Raw genomic sequence first — 26,773 nt, forward strand, 5'->3', positions numbered from 1 at the left:
TGAACCTTTGACTTTTCACCTTTGGAATCCGAATTTCTGGTTTATATCGATACAGCCTGCAGTAGGTATGTTGCATAAGAGCAAACATCATTTGTAGATAATCCAAAATCCCATGTAAATCCCGTAGCAATTAATTTTCCGTACGCTGCAGGTTGCAGTAGTTCCGAGGCAAAGTTTGTTCTTTTAATTAGTTCGCGTAGTAACAGCATTTCGGTTAATGCAAACGTTGGTTTGGGATTAAGTCGTAAAATATGTCCCGTTTTGTATCGATTAGCACTTTCTGTGCTAGACCGTGGCCTTGTAAGCCTTGACCCAGCTATAACAGGGCCAAATCGATTCACCGGTTGTGTCTATGTTAGATTTCGAGTGATAAGCGAGAAAATGTAACGATCTGATTGTTTACGTCGTCAGAATTGGATCAAATAGAAAATATTTATGGAACGGGCAAATATTTACCCGAGAAAGTGCGTCAAGTTCAAGATTGTGGGCAGACGGGATTAAAAAGCCAAGATAATTAATGCACAAACATTTTAATATAAACTTAAAAATCGTACAACAATATGAAAAATTATAGACTATTATACACATATTACTTATTTTATAACGGGATGGAAAAATCCGTTCTCAATATATATGAAATATAGATACCTACGACTTAGTCACAATTAATAATTTAAATAGAGATGTAGTAACAAACTAACACAGATAAGTGACATACATACAGAAATAGGCCTGCACAGGCATCCGGCCTGGTCTAGGGCCAAGTCTATGTCCTGTCGCAAGATTTCCTAGTCTATTATCTACTACAGTAGTAAAAAAGAGCCATCACATTCCTTTTGGGCATCAGTCCCTACTTGTAATATTGTATCTTATAAAGAAACACAAGTGGTCACAAGTCTTTGAACGCCACCTCTGGGTCTTGAACTCGCCACCTGATGAAAGCTGATAGATCGGAAATTAATAATTGCGACCACTTGTCCGTAAATTCAACTATAAAATGCCTACTACAGTGTATATACGGTTACAAGATACACGAATTATAAACAACAAGTAACTAGGATTATATACAGATCTTAGATAAAATGCAAATACGTACAAGCAAGTATATAAAATAATTGAGTAATCTATAAATATGAATCATGTACATTGTGTAGCTTGCGACTAGTCGATGTTAAGATATTACATTAGTGCTTTGGATGAATTAATAAAATAATATCTTAAGATGCTAGTGACTCACAGGTAACGCATACACCGTTGACGACTGCCTACAACCGTCTGAAAAGGCAAAACTTATCCCGTATTCAAAAATTTCAGCGTCAAAACGCCCCTTTTTGAAAGCTTAAAAAAATAGTTTTTATCACGTGTGGAGGGAAAATCTAACTAGTAACTTGTTCAAGTGTTATCCCAATTTCACTACTAACTTATCAATTGTGCTAAACCTCTCGCGTATTTATACTAAAATAATTTTTATTAGTCGAGTCGGATGTTGCAAGATTGCCTGCACCTTTCAGATCTAGTCACTTCTTTATATCACGTGGAAAGACTAAAGCATCGACAATCACATTTTTTCCATTGTCAGGTATTTCATTTGGTTGGTATTCGTTTGCGAGATGAGTGAAAAAATAAATTCATTGTTAGTAACCGGAATACTAACACTCCACAATATTTCACAATGATTTGTACTTGTTCTCTCCTCCATCGTCTCCCTCTCTCGCCACCAAACTGACCCGAACTGTTTGCTAGAGCCACTGTACAATTTTCAAACTAGCTACTCTAACAAACATCACTGTAATCGCACCATTTTTACAAAGAAGCGTATTTGTAGTATTGTTTAATGCCAATATTCCGGAAGACACAAATCTATTACTTGTGAATAAGTTTGATTTTCGTTGAGAGACGTGAGTCTACTTAATAACAAATTAGCTAGAGATAGAATCAAAATTGATCTAGAATGATATTCCTAACAAGTTCAGGTACGCAGACAAAAGTAACAAAGTGCAATCAAACTATCAGCTCATAACAAAATATATATTATTATTAACTTCAACAATTTATACAAATAAAAATAAACATCAGTGGAAATAAAAAAACACAAAAAAACAAGCAGTACAAAATAGTAACAATTTATCTCGTTTAAATTTGAGAATAAAGGAAGCATCTAGGACCCACATCAAAACTTGGGCTGCAGCATGCAATACTGAACGGATTTCGTCCTAAAGCACGCTTCACACGACGACCCGCGTCACAATTCCCGCTATCACAATTTTTGAGAACAGATCACATTATTGCGCCAATCTAGGGACTTTGGTCAAGTGAAGTATGCTTGGACCGCGGTCGAACCTGCAGTTCGCGGCCACAAATGCGGACCGCGGCGGCGTGAAACGAGCACAAAACTGAGAAAACTCCTGGTTTGTAGGACCCGATATGATATGCCAACACTTATTGAATACATTATACATGAATTTCTGGGACTAGATGTCAGCTTGAGCTTTTCATACAAAAATAAAAAAATACATACAATATAAAAAATTTAGAAAACACTCTACTCTACAAGAATACTGTAAACACCATTTATATAAAGTAAGAAACATCTAATTACGCTACGCTACGATTTATAAAAAAATCTATCAAGTATCAAGCTGGGATCTTTCTCTTATAATATATAAGATTAATAATTTATGATTATTCCTAGGGGTGCAGAGGCGGGGCCCCCGGGCTAGGGGCCGCGCGGGGCGCCGCCGCTTAAGTAACAGCAGGTAACCCGAAGCGTCTAGGAGGACCCTCAGTTGGCCACCAGGAGGTGCTGGTACTGGCCGGTGGTGGGGTAGGGCCAGTTGTCGACCAGCTTGCCGCTGTCCTGGGGGGTGGCGGGCGCGGAGGGCGGCGCCCCCACGGCCCCGCCGTTGGGGTAGTAGGGGCCCAGGGGCGAGTGCTCGAACGGCAGCTTGCCGGAGTACAGGTCGGGGCTCAGGAACTGGTTGGAAGACTCGAACATGGAACGATGGGGGAACTGCGGGCCGTAGGGGCCGTGCGGGAAGTAGTAAGCGGAGGGGTCGGGCGACAGGGCGCGACCGCTCGGTGAATGGTGAGGGGGCTGCTGGTGGAGCTGCTGCTGCATGGCGCGCTGCTTGATGTAATTGGAGAATTCGGTTGGAGACATTCTGGAAACGAAAAGGCATTATTAGAGACGGAATTTCTTCAACACGGATTAAGCGGATTTCGATCGCACTTCACCAGACTATTGTTCGACACAACTATGGAAGGGTTTACGCAAAGCCTTATCTATTGTAATTTTAAACAATGTAATTACTGTGTATGCTGGGTACATTATCTAATTATTTTTTAATCACATAACGTAGATAATAATAAAGAATTCGTTTTGGTGCTGAAATGACCATTAAAGTTCTCATTTCAGTTCGATTTTTGAGTTTTGAGGGACGACCAAATCCGAGGATTTTTGATAAAATTAAGAAAAAAATCCAAAATTAAAAAAAGTCTCGAATTCCCAATAAAAATTGAAATTGGTTAAAAAATATGTACCTATTCAGCTCGTGAAAAACATGAAGTAGGAACTCCTTTTTTCAACAATTTGTTGAGTAATGACATAAGTCAAAGTTTCCAAATTAAAAAATTTCATATGAATCTATTGCCATCCCTACGATTTAAAATCACAATCATTTAAAAGCACGTTTATACAACGTTTAAAAATGACTAGATTTTCTAAAACGAAAATATTACAAATAAATGTAGTACTTCCTTCATGTTTAAAGAAATTTTTAAAAAATGGGTCTTAACGAGGGTCAAATACACCAACCATAACAAAAAAATACCAAGAGTTGTATTTTTCCAATGATTCTAAATTTTTCTAAAAAAAATCTCGTAAAATTCCAAAAATATCGTAAGTACTCGATATCGTTTTTGTACTGACTTTCGTATAGAATTTTTTTTTCAAAAGGCCTGCAAATACTGGTGACCTCTTTAGATAGTTATGTTTCCAAATTTAACTATAGCCAGTTCGTATGATGAATTTTAAATTTGTACAAATATTTTAAGGAGCGATAGCAGAGCTCAAAAAAAGTCAAAATAACTCAATTTGGCTCATCCGAATGTTTACTGAGATATGGAGGGTTTTACTCGGCAAACAAAATTATTAATTTGTGTTAATTTTTACTGCGCATCTTAAATATCACCAATAAAAATTGTAATGTAATTGTGATCTCTGAGGATGAAAAAAAAATACAAAAAATATAAAATATAAAAAAAAATGAAAAATAAAAAAGACAAAAATTTTGCATGTTTTTTTTTTCGTCGGAGATACCATCGAATTTGATTCCTTCAAATACCACCGACTAATAGCCATGTAAGCTTGAGAATAAAGTACTTAAAAGACGCAAATATTGTTTACATTGCATATTTTTGACGAATTTTTAGACGATAAAGTGTACAGCGTTTTAGGGAATGGTTTAACAAAAATTTAAAGGTAGATAGAGAATGGCAAAAAAAATCGATTAAGCAAAATTTGTGTAAATCAAAAATGCATAGTTTTCCCAAAAAATCGTTCTGAAATAAAAGCCCCAAATTTTGAGAACCGCTGAAAAAGGATTATAAAAATTATCGTAAATTTTAATACTATATACAAAACAGCAAAGGAATCAACTTCTTGGTCCACTACGTTATTTTTTTATTTCAATTTCTGTTATTAAATTTTACAAAAAAAAAACAAAAATTTTTTGCCAGGACCGAGAATCGAACCTCATGCTAGCCACAATTTTGAAAAATTTTCGAATCGCCCTTGCACCACCAACTCCAAAAAATTATCGTAAGCCACACAGTGGCTCTCAACAGGCGGGTTAATAATTTTTTTTAAGAAAGTACGCAACTCGTCTGATTATGACAAATTCACATACGAACTATTGCTAAGCCATTCCCTAACACCCTGTATATTGGACCCTCTATTATCATCACTTGAATCCCTTGTACAACCTCAAATACACCTTGTATATCATAGAGTGTGATGTAAAAACAAAGCAGATGGAAATTCGATATTTCGGAAAGTTTTTCGGTCAACGTAACGAAAAATTTTAACTTATCATATCATCAAATATCAAGAACAGCTAGATTGTTGCTGAATCTCAGACGATAATGTTCGTGGAAAAAAAGACACTGTTTCAAATCCAAGGAAAAATAGTGTGTCTTAATGTAATATTGATATAACGATATGTAATCGTATATCAAAAATAACTTGTTTATGTTTGTTTTAATAATGTTGCTCGGAATTTTATTTTGAGTTCAACAAGATAAAATTTAAAGCCGAACCCCAGAATACTTTTTTATTAATGTTTGAAAATTCAATTGTTTTGCTCCATTTAATTGTTCATTGTAGTTTTTATTCAAGTTACAAAGGAAATCTTGCCGTAATTTTTATTCCATAGGCACTGCTGTGAAATGGCCCCATTAAAAAAATGAAATAAAATGTGTAACATTTTATGTTGCCTTAACATATTTCTTTTCATGATGTATAACTTGACACAATTTTTGCATAAAAGATTCAAAACGAAACAATAACATGGAACAGGTTTTTGTGTTAAAAGATCAGCGCTCACTTGATGATATAATATTTCCTTTTTCTTGTATTTCTCCGAATTTCCACAACAATGGAGAAAAAACAGGATTTGCGTCAACACAAAAGAACGTAATAAAACAATAATTTCTCCCGATATTTGGCGAATTGTGTCCTCCGCTGACGAGGGTTATATCCTCCACTTCCAATTAATTTCCTCCTACTGGGGCAGTGTATCTCTTTGAAAAATGATTTCAATTACGTGAATTACCTAAATTTCATTAGGCTTATTAAGCGCCTCCTATTAATCAGATGATTTAATGGAGTTACAGTGTTGCGTAGATTTTCGACTGATATAAGAGGGTTATTTGTAAGTAAATGGAATGGCTGGCAATAATGAAGAGAGACAGGTGTCAAGAGACGTCAGGGCCATCAACGGAATTAATTGAATTGACCAAATACGAGACCGCTGTTACATTTAGGAAAAAATGGATCAATATCAATTACAGGCGTAGAACACTGTCGAGCTATTTCTGTATTAAGTGAAATGTAACAAACTGATCTTGCCGTTTGCCGCAATAGAACAGGATTTCCGTACAAATGGCAAAAATGCGGAGTAATTTAGTAGTTTACTTTTATTTGCCAAATAAATAATAGTGTTTGCAGCAAGACCGAAAATAACTTGGCATCGATCGGGTGGAGGTCTAATAAACATCATTAAATTACTATTTGAGTGCGTCTCCATGGCACGCATTTTTGCATTTTTCAAAATTAATTTAACTTTTTTAATTAACTCCAGCCTTGTCGAATTTGCACCGTTGTTTATTAAAGACCTTCGCCAAAATTCAGCTCGTGCTCGCTGATGGCTTAAACCCCTGAACATGTCATCTCATTAATAATTAAAAAATGGCATGCATTTTAATCACGCGGCTTTTGGGGAGTTTATTTTCGTCTGGCATTAACATGAATAATTACAAGTTTATTACGGAGTTTAATTACGGTTACGGGCCGTCCGGCCAGCGACATTCAATTTAAGATAAACTCCACTGGAACGGAAACAAAACACGCGACTTTTGCCAAAATATTGTCTCACATAACATTGCTACCAAAAAGCAAACAATTGCGTGGAGTGTAACGTGCGATGATTATTTATTTATGACACCGTGTTGCAAGTCGTAAACCCAAAAAATGCCATCACGTGATTTTATGGCATCGTAAAAATCAAATATTTACCTACTTTTTAAATTTTGAGGCGGGGCCCCAAAACAATCGGCGCTCTTTTGAGCCCAATTGTGGCCATTTGGGTAAACGCGAGCCCAATTCGCCAAAGCTTTCGGGGAACTCAAGGTAACTCCGGCTACGTCGTAAACATGTTTATTAAGATTACGTTATAATGAATAGCAAATTTATTATGCCGTAATCAGGTGCGAAATAAATTAACTCTAAGGCCGAACAATAGTCACTGAAGTTCTTTAAGACATGTGGAAGATTTAACTAAAATAAAAAGCGACTATTTCTTTCTGTTAAAGTACAGTCACGATAAAAAAGAATGACACCCCTACCAACCGAGCCGGATAAAAATCTATTAGGTCATAAATTTCAACAGCTAGCTTACACAATATTCAGATAGTTTATCAACAAGCTAACCGTACACGAAAAGGTTTGTGGTGTCATTCTTTTTGATCGTGACTGTACCTAATAGTAAATTATGATGTATTTACTTAGAGTAGGTAGAGTGGTAAAAATTTGTGAGCTTTGCGGGTAAAGATTGTGAATGCTTACCGATTGGCTCTTTTGCTGCTGGTCTTGAGTTTGGTGCTTCCGAACTTGGTTTGAGCAAAGGTGGCTGTGGTGAAGGTGAGTGGCGTGGTGGTCCTGGGTATGAAGGCCGGGACCGGCGAAGGCGACCCTTTGTACGAGTTCCCGAGCGAAGTGGGCGAAGGTGCTGCCGAGGGCGAAGTCAAGTGGTTGATGGTGGAGGTGATGGGCTGGTTGGGCTGCGTGGGGGCGACGGGGGCCAGCTGCGCGCCCACGGCGGCCGACTGGCCGGCGGCGGCGAAGGGCGTGATGGACTTGGGGGAGAGGCTCAGGTTGCTCAGACTGCAGCTGACGGACTCGATGGGCCTGAAGCACTGCGCCTCGGGGTTGAAGGTCTTGGTGACCTCGCGGTCGGCGGAGTTCTCGTCCTGGGGGTCGCTCTTGTCGCTGAAGAGCACCTTGACGGCGCCCTTCTCGCCGATGCGGTAGCTCACCTCGCCGGGGTCCACCCACACGGCCAGCTCCTGGGGCAGGTTCTCCAGGATGTCCTGGATGGGCACGCCGCTCTCGCGGGCCGCGCGCTCCAGCACCTTGTCGATGGGGTCCCCGGTCTTCAGGCACCGGAACGCCGACCCCTTGAACGGCTTCTCCGGGTACCAGTGGCCTTGGAATTTGTCTTTTAAAGCTTTCTCCAGCTCTTCGCCGAAGATGTTCACTCGTCGGCGGGGAAGTTTGTTGTACAGGTACGATATTACGAAATTCAAAGCGACTTGTACTTCTATATGCATTGTGTGAGGATTCTCTGTTTCGTTTCTTCGGTCGAGTAGGACTTAATAAAACATTGATTTTATTTCACTCTACTAGAAATTTTTACAACGTTCCGTTATTTTTCTTGCTTTCAGAAATTAAGGTACGTGATCTGAAACACAAAAAATGCACATTAATCAAGCGCGTCCATTGAGACCAACCAACGAAAAGCAGTGGCGCACCGACTACACCGTAACAATTTCATTTTTCGAGCCAACAAGATAAAAATTTTAAACGGCACAAATGTTCGACCCACTTGCTTTATTTTTTAAATATGGTTGGAGCACAGTTATAGACTTAGAAAGAATTTTTAACAACATTCCCAGACAAAATAATTAAATAGACTGAATTACCATAAATTAAGGTGTAATTTAAATAAAAAATTGTAATTTTATCATCAACATTCAATATTTCTTTAGTGTCACGACATTATTTTCGTTACGAAATGTTTTCATCTTCTGTGGCAAGATAAATGTTTGTATGACTGTTCCCAGAACAATTTAATCTAAATTGTTTTATGTATTAAACAAAATACCTTAATTCGGAAGTAAAATTACCGTTGGGGGCGCCACTGAGCTAGGTCGAAAACAGTAACCATAAATGGCGGGAAAATGTTTATTCGGTTATTTTGAGCGTTGAACGAATTTTGGGGCTTCACAATTATTACATTGCCTATGCGGAATGATTATTGCATCTTTGATGCAAGAAACTTATGTTGACAAATGAGAGATGACGAGGAAAACACGAATAACGAATGACTGTTTGGTTCACTTTCTTTATTGGAAAATTATTACAAAGACATTGAAAAGCCTACCTTTTGGCATAATTTATGCTTAAATGTATCAGCAGTTGTTAATCTTTATTGTAGTTTTGTAGATTTACCGCAGCATTTCATGATTTTTTCAGTGGAAAATTCTAACCCAAAATTCATAACACTTCACTAATTTATTGGTTTCTTGAGCCAAACTTTGTGTTCGCTGTGATCCATTACTTATAATCTTTAATTAGACAACTGTTTGATAACACTTTGTAATCAAAATTTAAATATTTTTCACTTTTTATCCACTTTCAAGTTCCAACAATAAACACTTTATACCACGAAAAACTACAGAATCAAAGTCAACGCTAGTATTTACCACCACGTAATTTTAAAGTAATTCTTTCTATTGTAAGTAATTAATACTATACACGCAAAATTGTTGAACAATTCATTAAATGTCAGTTAAATGTGGCATTACGAAAATTTCTTTACTGTTTTCGACATAGTTCAAAAGTCATCACCAGAGGGCGTCTAGTTAATTTTATTTCCGAATTGGATATCCTTTCTTAAAAAAATATTTCAGAAAGTTTAAACATCCAGGCATTGGTAATGTACAGGGTGAGTCAATAGTGGGTTATTTCTGACATGTCCTAAGATGCAACCAGAAATACGAATTGCACTTCCCACTTGGATACTGCGTTTGATTTTTAAAAACATTAATTGAATTAACATTGGTTTTTTATCTTTTAAATAATAATAGTCCATAATAAAATTTTAGCAGAATGTCAAGACAATACCCAGAATAATGTAATCCTGGATTCATTTTGAGTTTTTTTAGGATTACCGATCTGGTCAACTGGAATTAGTATTATTGGTTACATATTTAAAAAAAAAACAGAAATAACCCACTATTGACTCACCCTGTATACATTTAATTTTTTTTTGATAATTTCTTGTTTAGACGTAAAAATAAAGATAAAAAAGTCATTTTCAATAATTGCTTACGAAATTAGCAAAAAAAATTAATTAAACGCACTTTTACAATTTGAAAATTATTTGCCCACTCCTAGTAAGTGATCCTTTTGTTGACAAAATTATACCAAATTTTTTGCCATAAACTACACGTCTGGTTTGCATTTAAATAAAAAAGATACTTACAGCTGAGCCAAAATTTGTGAGTGTGCATTTTTAGGCAGAATTTCAACTTGTGCATAACTTTTTTACATAAATTAACAGTTAATGCCACGGTGTTATTTATTAATAAAACATTTAAATAAAATTTCGTCAGTTTTATATAACTAGAAGATTTTGCTGTGCATATACAACTTAAAGTTAAATAAAAAATGTCATCAGAATTTCGAAAACTAATTTTTTTTTGCAAATACGGGTGTTGTCGGGCTGGTCGGACTGGGGAACCGTTCTTGTGACTTTATTACTTGAAAGGCGTGTTATTTTTAGTCATTTTTGAATTTGGTCGTTTCAAAGGAAATTTTTCCGCTGCAGCTCCCCCGGGAGTGCTTCGGCCAAAAAATTTATGTACGCTCCTGCCTGTAGCTAATGCAACTCAACTGACGGAAACCATCAAATGCTCAACAAGAGGAAGTGCTTAAATTATAAAATAAGTCGTTCTGTGTCGCTTTATTACATCAAGAAATTTATAATTCATGTTATAATTTATGTATGGTGTTTTGTGTTACAAGGTTTCCTTATCTCGAGTAGTCATTTTTAAATAAATAATGGAAGCCGTAAAGTGGGTCAAAAATGCGCGTCGAAGCGCGACTTTTGCAATTTGAATTATATTTCTGTCGGTAAGACGATCCCGGGGTTATTTTCGATTTTCGGCTGGACATCGTGTCAAAAGCAGCGATTTACGAAATATATGTCAGAGTGTGTTTGGGTGCGACCTAGTTTTATATTCGTCATTCGTTGCGTGTTATTGATCGCAACTTGTAACGTCTACGCAAGACTTCTAAAGCTTTCGGCCAGATAACAAGATCCCGGCGTTTTTTGCAATAATTTCCAAGTCGCGCTAAACAAAACTTGGGACCTGCCCCAACTGCTTACATAATAATGCCACCGTTGCCTTTGAAATTGTCGAATCGATTCTACGCCCGGGAAAAGCAAAGCGAATTTAATTTGAAAGCTCAAAAGCACTTCCGACATTTATCATAGAAAAAGAACGAGCACTTCCACTTCCGGTGTTCCAGCTTTGTGATCAATCATTCAAAAGCGTAATTGAAAGGTTAAACAAGATGCACAGTGACTATCACTCGCATTTAAACAATCTAAAAGGAGCATTCCTCGAGTCATGCAAATTTATTTAGAGAGTATTGATTTTCCGTACAATGCGTAGGCGTACGATAAAATTTTCCACTTGGCAACATCTGATTGCAGCGAGATGATTTGTTCAATGGAGCAACAAAGCAGTTTATTTAACTCGTCCCAAAAAACGTGATTAAAACAATTATTTTCCGGCCGATCGACGCTGAGAACTCCTTCCAGCATTGTTTGGTAAAAATTGCAAAAGCATTGTTTCCGAATTCAGTAATTAGCAACCTTGTCCTTGGTTTGGCCGCAACGCAATCTGTTTTTCGTATGTGGTGTTCTAAATAACGTTATGGCACCGTTCCATTGCATTTTAATGACAACTGCAATGCTAGAATGAGGCCAAATAGTCATTCCCTCTGTCATCACAACAGTTCGGAACGCGATAGATACAGATATCAGAGTGTAACGAACAGGCATGTCTCAATTTAACGCCAAAATTTCGCGACACGGAAACTCACAGAACGTCGAAAAAATTCAATGCAGCGAATAACAGCGTAATTGCGAGGAAGTTACTCTATTAGAGAACAGGGACGGCTCCAATGCCAGCGACGGGGCCGCGCATTTTTTCACCCGGATGAGTACACCCCAGGCTTTCCCTCATTAAGTCCGCTTCCGATACGATTTTATCGCCTAGCTTTCATCCACAGCTAATTAAAATATTAATTTCAAGATTTCTCGCAATTTTGGATTTTTACGCGGCAGTGAACTCGATTACAAGCAAAAGGAAAATTCGGAAACGCCGTGTTTACGACGAATATTCAGTGTAGGTGTCTCCACATTTGGGCGCGCTGAGTGATTTGACCAAATTAGAATTTTGGGTGAAAATGAAAACAGCTGCGCGCGGCTATGTAATCACTCGTAATGCACTACAATTAACACCTAATAAACCCATTACGTCTTTTCCTCGTGAAAGTAAGGTGTTACAAATTGGTACCTTCCGAGATTTTTTGCTCGGATGGGTTTTCCAATTCCGAACAAAATCAAGTGTTTGGAAACCTCGACGAGCGCACACTTGAACTTTTGACAAAAACGCGGCCTCGAAGATTTATAATTCAGGAAATCACTCGTTGTAATTAGCGTTAAGTTGATTTGGAATTTACCTTTGGTTTTCAGAAGAAAACAGACTTTAATAGCTTTCGAGAAGGTTTGGAAAAAATTGGCAAGTTCCTGGAGTTTGAATCAATTATCAATTTTTCACAAAACTTGTTTTACTATTAAAGGATTGAAAATCTTTCGCAAATCCTTCCTGCTTTAGAAATATTTTGTGTAAGATCCTCGTTTAAATTTTTGATACCAGCTTTTTTATTCATTTCCAGGTTTTTCGAAACCTCATTCCCCATCTCACTTAATTTTGTCTTCATTGTTTGTTGATTTCTCAAGTATATTCTCGTAGTTTCCAAATTGCTGACTTTTGGTTTCTTCTGTATTGTTTTTTGTTTTTATTCCTCGGATCTCTTACTATTTTTTTTATTTATTTTTGCTTTTGTTCCTCGGATTTCTTATTATTTTCAGTTTCTTTTCCTTATCTGATTATTTCAATTACGCACTTTTTAAACGTATTTTTCTCAGGTCTCATTTCTAATCTTTTAATTCTTGACTCTCTTCTTCGTAGTTATTGTTTTATATTTTCCTTTCTCACCGTGTTCTTCAGGAATCTTTTTAAATAATCTTTTCTTCACTTAGCTTCGATTGCAGTAAAAAAACTTACAAAAATTTTCCAGGTTATTCAATCCTCATTTCCTGTTTAAATTAAATTTGTCTTCATTTTTGAATTTCTCAAATATTCTCTCGTAGTTTTGCCTTTTTAAATTGTTGATTCTTGGTTTCTTCTGTCATTTTTTTATTAATTTTTATTTTTATTCCCCAGATCTTTTATTATTTGCAGTTTCTGTCATTTTTTTTATTTATTTTTGTTTTTATTCTTCAGATCTCTTACTATTTTCAATTTCTTTTCCTTGTCTCATTATTTTCATTACGCACTTTTTAAACGTATCTTTCTCAGTTCTTCTTTCCAATCTTTTAATTCTTGACTCTCTTCGTAGTTTTGTTTATTGTCACACTTATTGTTTTCTTAGCTTCGAATTCAGTAAAAAATTTACAAAAACTTTCCAGGTTATTCAATCCTCATTTCCTGTTTCAATTAATTTTGTCTTAATTTTTGAATTTCTCAAATATTCTCTCGTAGTTTTGTTTTTTTTAAATTGTTGATTCTTGGTTTCTTCTGTCATTTTTTTATTAATTTTTATTTTTATTCCCCAGATCTTTTATTATTTGCAGTTTCTGTCATTTTTTTTTATTTATTTTTGTTTTTATTCTTCAGATCTCTTACTATTTTCAATTTCTTTTCCTTGTCTCATTATTTTCATTACGCACTTTTTAAACGTATCTTTCTCAGTTCTTCTTTCCAATCTTTTAATTCTTGACTCTCTTCGTAGTTTTGTTTATTGTCACACTTATTGTTTTCTTAGCTTCGAATTCAGTAAAAAACTTACAAAAACTTTCCAGGTTACTCAATCCTCATTTCCTGTTTCAATTAATTTTGTCTTAATTTTTGAATTTCTCAAATATTCTCTCGTAGTTTTGTTTTTTTTTAAATTGTTGATTCTTGGTTTCTTCTGACATTTTTTATTTATTTTTGTTTTTATTCCTAGGATCTCTTACTATTTTCAGTTTCTTTTCCTTTTTTCATTATTTCAATTACGCACTTTTTAAACGTATCTTTCTCAGTTCTCATTTCTAATCTTTTAATTCCTGACTCTCTTCTTCGTAGTTATTGTTTTATATTTTCCTTTCTCACGTGTTCTTCAGGATTTTTTTTAAATAATTTATTTTTCTTCACTTAGCTTCGATTGCAGTAAAATACTTACAAAAACTTTCCAGGTTATTTAATCCTCATTTCCTGTTTCAATTAATTTTGTCTCAAATATTCTCTCGTAGTTTTGGTTTTTTAAATTGTTGATTCTTGGTTTCTTCTGTCATTTTTGATTTTATTCCAAAAACTTTTTCGCATTATTATTACTGCTCTTATCATTATTGTCTAGACCTTATTATGTCGCCTATTGACAAAGTTTCGAAAACCTCATGTTATTAGCATCGCCATAAATAAAAAGTTATAACGATTTTTTAAATTTGCAATTGTTCAAATGCCGCAGGAAAAATATATTTATGCGATAAGCATAAACGTCGAATAAATAGAATGTTGTGGTACCAAAGTACACCTTTCATTCGGAAATAATTGAATTTCGTTAAAATAAAAAATTCTTTTGTTGTTGCGGTTAGAATAAACCGCCGGTAGCTTACATAACGCCCCAAAACGGCAATAATTTGCCACTCATACTCACAAAGTGTTACGAAACGTGTACTTAGCAACATATATCTTAACAAAAACCGATAAAAACGAAGTACTAGTAGCACACGCGCAGTTTGTGGAATTGTTCAGTATTGACACGGATAACGTATTAATTAAAAAACCATACAATTATGTAGAATTCCCGGTAACACGTGCGCAAGGCAACTCAATAGCTTCTGCGGTTGTGAGAAATCTTATATAAGTGAATTTCTTTAAATATGATTCTCAAATGCCGGTATCGATTTATATAAGCCGAGCTTTTGTGAAGCTTCGCGCAACAGGAAGGGTTAGCGAATGGCTAATTTCCTAATTGTGAATAGTTAATGGATTCGGTTGAGGAAAAAGTCCTTGTTTGAGGTTCGGATTGTTCTTCTGTAGCGTAAAGTCTCATGATTGTGGCAAACTGCGTATTAGCGGCTTTGTGCAGCCTTTCCCACTTTGAATTCATACGGATTCACCCAGTGTGTCCACCTTGACCCGTATTGTTATTGTTTCTTTGAATATTTAATCGGAATTGATTCGGTTTCGTGATCTTTTCCAGCCTGGCAACGAATATTACGTCCCCGATCGATGGCTCGCACGTGCTTCCAATTAACATAACTGCGTCGATTGTGCTCTTATGCAAAAAGATGCGTATTTTTGTGCGCGCACCGAAGGCTGCCGATTTAAAAATAAAGCAAGTGGAAACATACTACAGTAGTAACCTATTGATTGAGAAAATTCGCGGCTACGTCACGACGAAAATAAGCCTTTACCAAATCTGTACCTGAGACGCGTCGACATTCACTTCGTGAATCATTGCGGCTTTTTGCCAAAAATAATGTCATAACATTTTCATTTTTGCGATGTTTATTTGCGGCCGAATGACTGTTTGTTTTCGTTCCCGGACCGGGCGATTCGAAATTTTTCCAAGTTTGCTCATGTTAATTAGCTCGGTGTGAAGTTTTTTTAATTAAAAATAAACTAAAGCAACAACAAAGACGATGTCTCTGAATCAGGTAGCTTAATTCAAACTTTATAATTGTGCGAAAAAAGTGCAATTAAAGCCTTTATCTGGCAATTATTAAGGAGCTCGAGGCGGATTAAAAATTGTGATTAAAGAAAGGCGAGGGCGCGGGGGCGAACTCCCTCCTGGTTCAACAGTAATAATAATCATGGTAATAGCACTTTTCCGCCCGATCTGCGTTTTTAATTGGGGCATTAAGGACAAAACTGGCGTCCCACGTACTTCACTTTTGTGTATTTAGAGAAATAAACACAAGTTTTTACAAAAAGGTGTGTCGGTTCATCGACAATTTTTTAAACAAATTTTTGATCAGTTTTTTTTATTTTTCGACACTGTCAAAATTTCCGATTTTTCTCCTGTGTAAGGCAGTTTTGACAACTGTATGGCATTTCTCAATACGAAACGTCAGATTATTTTTAACAGATGTAAAGCAATTTTAAGCCTTGTTGAGTCAAAGTCGGAGAATAAAATGTTGTATTCAACTCGTTTACGAGTTTACGTGTGTAAATCAGTTCATTTCATAATTGACTATCCACTCTTGAAATAAAACGTCCGATTTACACTTAAACTCGTTAAATAATAGTATATTAAAAAACAAGTTTCATAAGACCAGCCTTAAAGGACGAATTTAGTTTCAAAAACGAGTTTTTTGAAAAAATGAGTCTTTTAAGGTCTGATGAAACGTGTTTTTAATACTATTTTTTTGCAATTTGCCCCCTTTTTGCCGTCTTTTAAACAAAACATGTTATTTTAGTCGATGTAGGGATTTTTTTGACAGTTGGCAATCTCTCAGTTTTGAAAATAAAAAATTGATTTAAAATTTTTGTTTTATCAAAGTTTTGTCAAAAAACAAGAGTTTGGATGACAATGGAGGTAATCTTGCATGAACGCCGCCTGAAATTTGTGAAATTAGCAAAAATACGGTTCTGAACTTGCTTCTTGCCAACCTAAAAATTTTCTTAAAATGTTCCGACAAATAATGACTGTCATAATAGTTCTTCCATTCTTGAATTTTTATTAGTTTACTTAGCTTTTTAATTCTTCTTTCCCTTTTCTCATTTTTTTCATAGGATATTCTTTATTATTTTTTCTTGTTTATTTATTTTACTTTTTTACTTGACATCGCACTTGATGACGTGGAGTACTTTAAGATGCCTATTAAAGCATCAAAATGAAAGCAGATTACAAAAATAACTATTAAACACAGTTCATCTATTCTTGAATTTTTATTAGCTTACTTAGCTTTTAAATTTTTTTCCCTTTTCTCATTTTTTTCTTAGCATATTCTTTATTATTTTTTCTTGTTTGTTTATTTTACTATTTTCGCAATCGAAACAATGACTGACCATTATGACATCGCACTTGATGACGTTGCGTGTTTTAAGATAACCATTAAAGCATCAAAATGGCGGCCAATTACTATAATAACTATTAAACACAGTTCATCCATTCTTGAATTGTTATTAGTTTACTTAGCTTTTTAATTCTTTTTTCTCTTTTCTCATTTTTTTTAGCATATTCTTGTCTGTTTATTTTACTTTTTGGATTCAGTTTCATATTTTCGTTATCGAAATAATTTAAAAACATGCACGTTTACATTGTTGTAAACACAATTTTACACTAGAATTGAATGTATTTGACATTTTGTAAGTAAAAAGTAAGTATCAGTTTTCGAACTTCCTTCCAAAACTGCAGAATTTTGGTCATTTTAGGAACTATTACCTATAATTAGACAAGAAAATACGTAATAACTTTTACTTGCTAAACTTACTAGTTACTAACACAACGCTAAAAATAATATTCCCTTAGGCACAAAGTGGAAAACTTCAGTGTGAGCGTAATTTAAAACTAATGTAAAATTCATAGTGACTGTTAGTAACTTATAGTTACGTCAATTAACGTGTTGTATTATTGATTCGGGAGTAGATAGAGTTAGGAACATAATTTTTAATTTTGTGTCATTACTTGTCATTATTTTTCATGTAATTTTAAACTGTATTTTTTTAACTGTGGGGTGAAAGTATGGGAGTAGAATTAGAACTTTGTGCAGTTGCTCCGCCCCTGGCCGGCAGGTATTTTCCGCCTCCGCTGAAAGGAAATTTTATTTCACGTTTTCTTTGGGCTGGATCTATTTATATCGTGTTTATACAGAAAGTAATGAATTAGCGAAAGTCTTATAAATGCAAGCACTCGATACGTGAAAGCTCAATCTAAGATCAATTTCAGTTTTAAGAGCTTTTAGTGTAAATATGTTTGTTGATCGTGGTAGTGTCTACGGTAACCGGGCGTTGGCAGCATTACTATCGATCTGGCAGTACGACCCCGTTTTAGAACGTTCACTTGAGCTTTATGTGCTTTTATAGCTTATATAAATATCAAAGCACAATTTTGCAACATGGTCGCCATCAGCTGATATTGTACCACGCTGAAATATTCGCAGGTTATTTATACAGACGGTTCCAGCTTTTCTAAAAATACAATTAGGCAAGACCCGAAATATTCGAGACGCGACAGCCAAATCACTTGAAAAACAACACAAAACATTATTTATAGTGTCAAATCGGTCTTGGATTATTAATAGACAAATCCGGTGTTTGAAATTCACTGGAAGCGGTCCAGACGGGCCCTTGCATAATGACTCGGACGGAAAAAATTGCTCGAAAGCATGAAATCATGAATAGTCAGTGCATGGCGGTTCGATTTGACGCCAAATCACCGCCTGATGTTACAATAACGGACGGTTCCACCTTTCGGATGAAAGGAAAATTGGAAAACAGTTAGGATTTGCAAAAGGTCACGGCGTACTGAACTGAGAAAACGCACCGATTTGACTCCAACAAGGGTGAACATCCCGAAAAATTATCTAAGCCAGCGGACCATTATCCTGGGGATTTATTAGGTTAGGTTACGTTCCACATATTGCGCGTTTGGAGGTCATACCATTTAAAGAATCTAATCTTAAACTGGTGTATGTCGGTCGTGCGGCTGCATTCGCACCATAAACAAAGACAATGAGATCGGATCAACAATAGATAACGCACGGCCGGGCAAAAATCTTTCGACCTTTCTTTAAATCTGATACAGGGTGATTATAATTGCACAATTTCAAAACACTGGCAAGGCATTCGGAAGTGAAACTTTCCAGGTTAGTAGCACTGGCTGCTGTTGAGAATAAATTTTTCGAATTTGATGTCAAAGTAAAAATTTTGGAATTTTTAGTACAGTGGAGTCCCCTTATAAAGAATTCCGAAAATGCATCAAAATCACTTCTTTATATCCGAAGTTCGCTATAAGCGGTAAATAAAAAAAAGGTTTTTTTAGCAGTTATTTTTACTTTATTGTTTTGTAATTAATATAAAACCTAACATTTCGCTTTTTCTTTTTAGTAGGCCATGAAAAATTTTTGGATTTTTAATTAAAACTATGAAAAATGTGTTATCCAACAAGTATTTATAGGATAATAATTTTTTAAGCGATTAATAAAAAATATTTGTTTTTAGATTTAAAATGGCAAGCTTACATTGTCATTGTATTTTCTAATTAAACATTGAATGTCGGAAGAAAAATTGTATTAATTGTATGATTGCCTGTTTTTTTATGTAATTAAAATCTGCGACGATCGTATACATTTGTATACGATTTGTATTTGTATTTGTTCAATTGAAAATAACTTTAACATTTAGCTTATTTTTATAATTTCATATTTTTTACTTTAATAACCAAAATTTCTAGATTATTCATGTGAAATAATTTTTCCATGGCCAACTACTTTCAAATATTTTAAATATATTTTTTATCAAAAGTATATAAAAACATCAAACTGTATTTATATTGTTTTCAGTTCAGAAAAAAATAAGCCTTTCTAAAATCTCATAGCCAACTAGGATTCCTATTTAAAAAAATACAATTTCATGTTATTACAGCTAAACGAAAGGTTAAAAAAATCACTGATAACAATATTAAATTCTCGGTAAAAAAGTGCCGGTATAACGTCTTTGTTTCAAACGTGTATCTTTTATAATAAGAAAGATATGATTTTTTTTAATATTTCGCTAAAATGTCAACTTTTGTTTATAAGTCGAAAACGAAAGACGAGCGGGAAGCGGTTTTGGCCAAAATTATTTTCTCAAAAAACGCGAGAATGTGTCACTTGTTTTTCTCTAAACTTCTTAGTTTCGAAGATTCCCTATTCGGACATTCAAAATGCCGCACTCTGTACACTGTTTTACAAAAAAAACTTTCAAAACAATCTGGTCTCTATGTTTAGTTCTTCAAAATCTATTACATTGAGAAAAAATTAACAAAAACAGCAACAGAAAAACAAGTCCTCCCATAAAAAATTATAAAAATGTAAAAATTTTGCACCAATTTTTTTGGCGGAGATACTAATAAATTTGATTTCCTTATATGTCACCGCCTATTAGTTATGTGAACTTTGAAAAAAAGTCCCCAAAAGTCGCAAATCTAGTTGATATAGCATTTTGACGAATTTTTGGAGGTTGAAGTGGAGGTTGCACCCTTTATATCTCAAAAACTAGTAGAAGTACTAAAAGTTCGGATAAAGCAAATTGATTTATTTTGACTTCCTTTGAGCTCTACTTTCATAAAATATTTGCACAACAGTAACTTTGTATAAAAACACATGTTTTATTGGGTAAAATGTTTTTAGTTAGAATTCAATAATCTGTTCATCAGTTAACACTTCTCTTGCTGCTTTGTTATTATCAACCCCGACAGATTCCACAAAATTCGGTGAAAAATGAAAACTGCATCAAATTTAGTTCGTTATATGCGGAAATTCGTTATAATCGGACTCCACTGTAATAAAAAACAGCTGCACAACCAACAATTAAAGATTTTAATTAAACTGTGGTCAAACCAAAATTGGCGTACAAACTCTTATTGACTACAGATTTTTACTGAATCGAAAGTGAAGTTGTAAAATGAAATAATCAGAATTAAATTAACATTAACAATTCAACACAGAATTTAAATTTGGTTTTGGCACCAGCCTAACTAATGTAAATTAATTCCGACAACAAGATATTGAAATAATAACGTTTCAAGTAAAGTGATCTGAGTGAAATCCGTTTAAAAGTCTCGAAATGAATTTCATTCAAGTCAGTCAAATGGTGTGCATTTATCAGGAGCCGTTCAATCTGTAATTATGTCATCGAAGATAAAGTGAAGAATGGTGAAAGCATGGTGTTATCGCCTCAATCGCGCCACGGATTAAACTCTGGCAAGCGTTCTAGAATTCTCTTCGCCCCTTTCCAATCATCCAATTGCGAACATCGCCCACACATGCAGTAACACCAGGAAGAAGACCCGGAAGTTTCTTAATTGTTTAACGACCCCAAACCTTGGAAATATTCAAGAGAGAATTTCAAGACCTTGACCGAACTTTCTTATCACTTCGATTTTTCCACTCGTAAACAATTTCGGTTTTACAATTCGCGCTGACATACTGCCAGTTTCGCGTGAATCATTAGCGGCCGAAAATAAATTTTTGCTCGTGATATAATCATTGATAGTAGTAGTAGAGGCATGCGTGCCTTATATGAAACGAAAACCATCACGGAAAGGTTAATGGGGGTCCCGTGATATGAAAGCAAACTACTATAAGATGAAAATACGCAAATCATACGTCCATTCTGTCGTCCTTATCGTCCGTCTTTGTTTTTTCCACGCGTCCAATGTACAATGCATGTGCACGCTATTTGTCCATTAATCTAAACGTCCTACAAATGATTCCACATAATCAGCAAGGTCGCATTACGTCACAGAGTCACGTGGCCGCCTCTTAGCAGATAACACGCGATTTTTACGGAGCGTCGCGACGCTCCCAACTGCTGTCGACGGCCACTCTATGCCAAAGTTGAACTTTCCAGCCCCGATATGGGGGCAATCCCCGAGATAACACAACAAATTTATCAAAGGCGTTATTTCGGTCGAAACGGCATTGTGTCCTTATTTGCCAAATGTGCCAACTTTTGGCCTATAAACACGCGCTGGCCCACTGCCAAAATTCCACCGAAATCGTATGCGGGCGACTTTACGCAAGAAATTGCTAATTACAAGGTGAAGCGCTCAATAATAGAATACAAGGTTCGGCCGGAACACTGCAATTGACCCAATTCGTCCACAGGGCCCATTTTCCCCAATCAGCGATTTTCAAGTTGAACGAACCGCGCTGCAATTTTGCGCTGATAACAACAAATTTACATAAAATTGTAATCACGTGAGTAAATTTGGGCGACACTTGCAAAACTTATCTTATCGTTTGATAACTGAATGCACGAACTACGTGACTGGTGGCCAAAAACGATCCCAGCTGAGGAGGATCCCCAAACCCGCGACTATTGTTTCAGAAGAAATAGGCGTTTTTTCAGATCGTTTGGCCCGAAAATCGGCCGAATTGGGGTTTTGGAGCTTGCGGTGCCGATGCCTTCGGCAGGAGGGCTGGGGATCGGGGGTATGTCGGTTGTACTCACCAGAAGCGTATAAAACGATGAGAAAATATAACTTCTAAGTAATAAAATAAACAAACTATACAAATATCAGATATAAAAGTAGAAAAATATAAAAGTTGTGGACTAGTAGGATCACTTAGTAGCACTCGCGTTCGCGCTCGGCGCAGCACAATGACGAAGATTTCCACCGTCGTCGATATATAACTCGGTTCTCGCTATACCGGCGGACGTCACCAGTGACGTCACAGATTTGTTGCCACGGTAACGGTTTGTTTAGTTCCACGGCGTCCCGGTCGGCTGTTGCGTCATCGGTGCACAAATCTTCCGCACATTACCCCGGGAGACCTATTTAAAAACAACCCCAGCGACATCTAGCAGGGGGCGCCGCTGGCGGAGACGTCGGTTTGAGTTATCCGGGAAAAGCGGCTGATGGGCTCCGAACGACAGGGAGATTGGGAAAAGTGGTGGTTGGAGAAAAGTTGAGATTTTTATTCCTTTGGAAGACATTCGGGAGCTTGGCGCGGTTTATATTCGCTGAGTTCCTGATAACTTTTCCTGCGATACTGCCAAATTTTTACGCACTTGCCAAGTTTTTAAAACATATCGGGAATTTTTCGGATTTTACTAACGAAACAGAAAATACTAAAATAAAAAATTTGGACGTACGTTCCATTTGCGTTCGAAAATAAACTTACATAAATAGGGTCCCTCGAAAGTATGGCACAGTGTACAGTTAGTTACCTGTTAAAATTTTTATTAATAAAATTGTATGATGCTTACAAAGGTTTTCATTGTACCGTTTTCAATATTTTATCGAACGTTTTGTTTTTTTGTTCAAATTGTGTTTTTTTTAATAGGACCTCGCCTTTTGACATTTTACCACAACACCTTTTTTTCAAAAAAGTTAGGTATTTATCTACTTCTAATTTAGAACAGCAGTTTTACAAACATAAAGAACTTACTAATTACAAAAAACAAATTATAAAGGAACAATAAAAAAATACTCTTTTCTTGATTTTGCCGACGCAAACTTATTTTGAATACTTACTATGTAATAATAAAATAGTGCGAAATAAACTTAAAACAAATTTTAACAATTTACACAATGTTAAATAATAATCATGTAAACACAGTTTGAATATACCAATTTACACCTATGTAAGCATGTACGATTTATAAAAAGAGAAATTGCCACAATTTTTAACCAATTCATGATTGTTCAGCATATTTTTGACGCAATTTGTTAAAATAATTGTGTTTAATGTAATAACTAAAGCACATTACTTTAGTAAAGGTTTGAAAATGGAAAATAGAAAAATTCTATCGTTTTTTGACTTTAAGTATGTAATTTGGTGTTGTGGTATTTGCGGTTTAATGAAATCTCAGGTTAAAACAAAGATTTCTAGTTCAAAAATTAGTAAAGGAACTTGAAGATGGCAAAAAAATAAGTATATAATATGTCTATCGATCGAACTTGAAGATTTTTTGGGTAATTGTGTATGGATTTTTTTTTAATTTTTTAAAATAGTGGTATTTACCATGGTGTTTACTTAAAAGAATTCTCAAAAAATGCAAAAACCACACAATTTTTGGTGCAATTCAGGACTTTTTCTTTCTTTCTTCTTTCTTCTCAGTTTTGTTTTGTTGTTACGTTTTTGGATGAAAAATATTGCAATAATACGTTTTAATTAGTTTTTAATTCAAAAACGTAAATAGATACCCGAAAAAGGTATAAATAAAATTATGTTCGATCCAATTCTGGTTTTTTTAGGGCGTTTTACGTAGTTTTGCAAACTTGTATAAACGCTCGAAAATTGCAAATGTAACACCATTTACGGTGCAATTTGTTGATTTTTCAATTTATTTTTGAGGAACTTTCTGCATTAAAACAGAATAGTTAGCTTTTAGTTCAAAAACGTGACCTATTGACGCTTGAAAATCTGAGGTAAAAACAAAAATTATTAGTTCATAAACCTATAAAGGCCCTCGAAGAAGACAAAATCAGGTATGTATTTTGGAACATTTGCGGATTTTACTTAAAAAATTTCTCAAAAAACGCAAAAATAGTACCTTTTTTAAGCTCTTCAAGAATTTTTCTTTTTATTTGCAACAAACTTTCCTGAGATAATACGTTTTTGGATGAAAAATGTGGCAATAATACCTATAATTATTAGTTTTTAAATCAAAAACGAGAATAGACACTCAAAAAAAGCATAAATAAAATTATTTTCGATCCTGTTCTGGGCTTTTTGGGCGTTTTTTACTTAGTTTTGCAAAATACTGGAGTTTTAAAATTAACAAACTTGTGTAAACGCTCAAAAATTGCAAAAATAACACTATTTACGGTGCAATTTGGTGGTTTTCCAATTTATTTTTGAGAAATTTTTGCCCGATAATAGCGTTTTTGCATAAAAACTGTTGAATAATTAGATTTTAGATAAAAACCGTAAACCTATTGACGCTCAAAAATTTCATGTAAAAAAATTGTTAGTTCAAATACATGTAAAGGCACTCGAAAAAGACAAAAAATTATTTAGGTATTTTCGAAAAATAGTGCATTTTACTTTAGGCAGGTCTCAAAAAACGCAAAAATAATATCATTTTTGGCGCCATTCAGGGAGTTTTCTTTTTATTTGCAACAAATTTTCGTGAGATAATTACGTTTTTGGATGAAAAATGTGGTAATAATTCGAGTACCTACAATTAGTTTTTAATTCAAAAACGTGAATAAACACTCGAAAAAGACATAAATACAACAATTTTAGGTCCAATTCTGGCCTTTTTTAGGCGTTTTTACAAAGAGTCTTGAGATCAACAAACCTTTAAAAACGCTCAAAAATCACAAAAATTACAACATTTCCTGTGCAATTTGGTTTTTCAATTTATTTTTGAGGTATTTTTGTCTTTTAGTTCAAAAGTTCAAATATTTTCGAGGCAATTCTGTAATTAATTGTGCAATTTTTACAAAACTTTGTACAATTTGTACAAAAAATGTACAATAACTTGGTGCAATTCGGCATTTTTTCTTCTTATATTTGACACATTTCTGTGAGATAATTATTGCGGTTTTGGATGAAAAATATGACAATAATATGTTTTGAATTAAAAAACTTGAATAAACCACGTTTATGAACTTTTGTAAAAATTGCTCGTTGATAAAAATGTGCCAATGATCAGCAAAATTCTTATAATAATTTTATTTTCGAAAAGTTAAAAAAATGTTAGCTTTGACAAAAATTTATTTACTTCATGTATTTCCTAATAAAAATGGAGACCTCGTTATGCAATAAACAAGCAATAAAATACTGGTTGAAACAAATATATGGGAAATTAATATTCAGCTGTACTTCTTGTGACCCCGTATAATGTAAACAATAAACTTCATTGAAATTAAAGTTATACAGTAAGGATTTTATTTCGCTCAACATCATAACATAACACACATAACACTATTAATGGTGCTATCCTATGTTCCGTTTGAAAAATTTCATCAGTGTTCAGCAAAATCAAATCTCCACTGTATATTACTTTGTATTGTCAAACTGAAAAGAAATAGATTTGAAAAAATCAGAAACAACAGATTAGAGAATTTTAATCGAACCAGATTTTACAGTGTATTTGAATTTTTAATAAAGAGTGATTAGCAATTACGTTTGATTGGTTTCATTAAATTGCATTTTAACCTTTTGTATCGACATTATTATCGCCACTGATAATGCATTTTTCAACGGAAAATCTAGAACTCTTAAACAATGTTTACTATTCTTTATTCTTCATGAAATGTGACGCAACAGTTAATTAAACTACAGACAAAAATTATATTAAAAATATGCGCTTTTTTAGGCTGGAAGGATTGACCTCTTGTGGTGGTTATACAAATTAAGTTGTTATTTGATTCAACTCATCGTTTCATAAATATAATTTTGAGGACTTTTCCAGATCGTTTCTGGACTAGTGTTACTTTCGCAAAACTAAAAAAATGGTTATATTATACAGCGTGCTCAAAAACTGGCGCACCAACTCAATGGTGTGTGGTAGAGAACTGGTTACATATAAAGGTAAAAATAGTAAAAAAATTCTTTGTATTAAAGTTATTGATAAATAACGGATTTTAGATAAATGATATGTGGCAACGTTGTCTAACAGTCATGATCGCAATAGAATTTGAGCAACAATAAAAATAAATTATTTTTGAAACGGTTTCCTAGGAAATAATTCCCAGTGTTGGCACATCTACACATTGCGATTTTTTGGATGAATTTTATTTTTTTTAAATTAAAAAAATTGCTAAAATCTAATAGTAAATTTAAAAACAATTATTTATCGTTTTGTTACGGAACGATTACCTGGTATGAAACATGAAAACATAAAAAAATAATGAAAACTAAAGAAGTTAACACAATAAGTTTGTAGCTCCAGATTTTTTAAAATATGACTTTAGGAATTTTTTCAACATTTTTCCCGTAGTCTGCACTTGCTTCTCAATAACGTACCACTGAGTTGGTGCGCCAGTTTTTGAGCACCCTGTATAAATATCAATGTGCTATTGTTTTTTTTAAATGACATAAATAACCAAATAAAAATGTTTAGATCAACTTGTAATTCTCCAAACAAAGGTTTCATTTTTTTTTATTTTTTCTGTCGCTTATTGCGCTTAGCACACAACCCTTCGTAATTCCCGAGCCCTAGTTAAGTATCCTTTCAACCGTCTTTTATTCGCCCGGATTATCCT

The 26,773-nt window shown here is 34.6% G+C and overlaps 1 protein-coding gene across 1 annotated transcript; it reads right to left on the minus strand.

The window, feature by feature from the left end:
• Window positions 1-2,014: 2,014 nt before the first annotated feature.
• Window positions 2,015-22,204, minus strand: LOC659063 (protein Tob1). The gene is made up of 3 exons (XM_970761.4): window positions 22,063-22,204; window positions 7,343-8,237; window positions 2,015-3,161 (listed from the first exon to the last, which is right to left on the minus strand). Exons 2-3 carry the CDS (start codon window positions 8,104-8,106, stop codon window positions 2,783-2,785), a joined length of 1,143 nt encoding a protein of 380 aa, XP_975854.1. The 5' UTR covers window positions 8,107-8,237; window positions 22,063-22,204; the 3' UTR covers window positions 2,015-2,782.
• Window positions 22,205-26,773: the final 4,569 nt, after the last annotated feature.

The sequence above is a fragment of the Tribolium castaneum genome, chromosome 2 (genome assembly GCF_031307605.1).
Source record: "Tribolium castaneum strain GA2 chromosome 2, icTriCast1.1, whole genome shotgun sequence".
NCBI classification, from domain to species: domain Eukaryota; kingdom Metazoa; phylum Arthropoda; class Insecta; order Coleoptera; family Tenebrionidae; genus Tribolium; species Tribolium castaneum.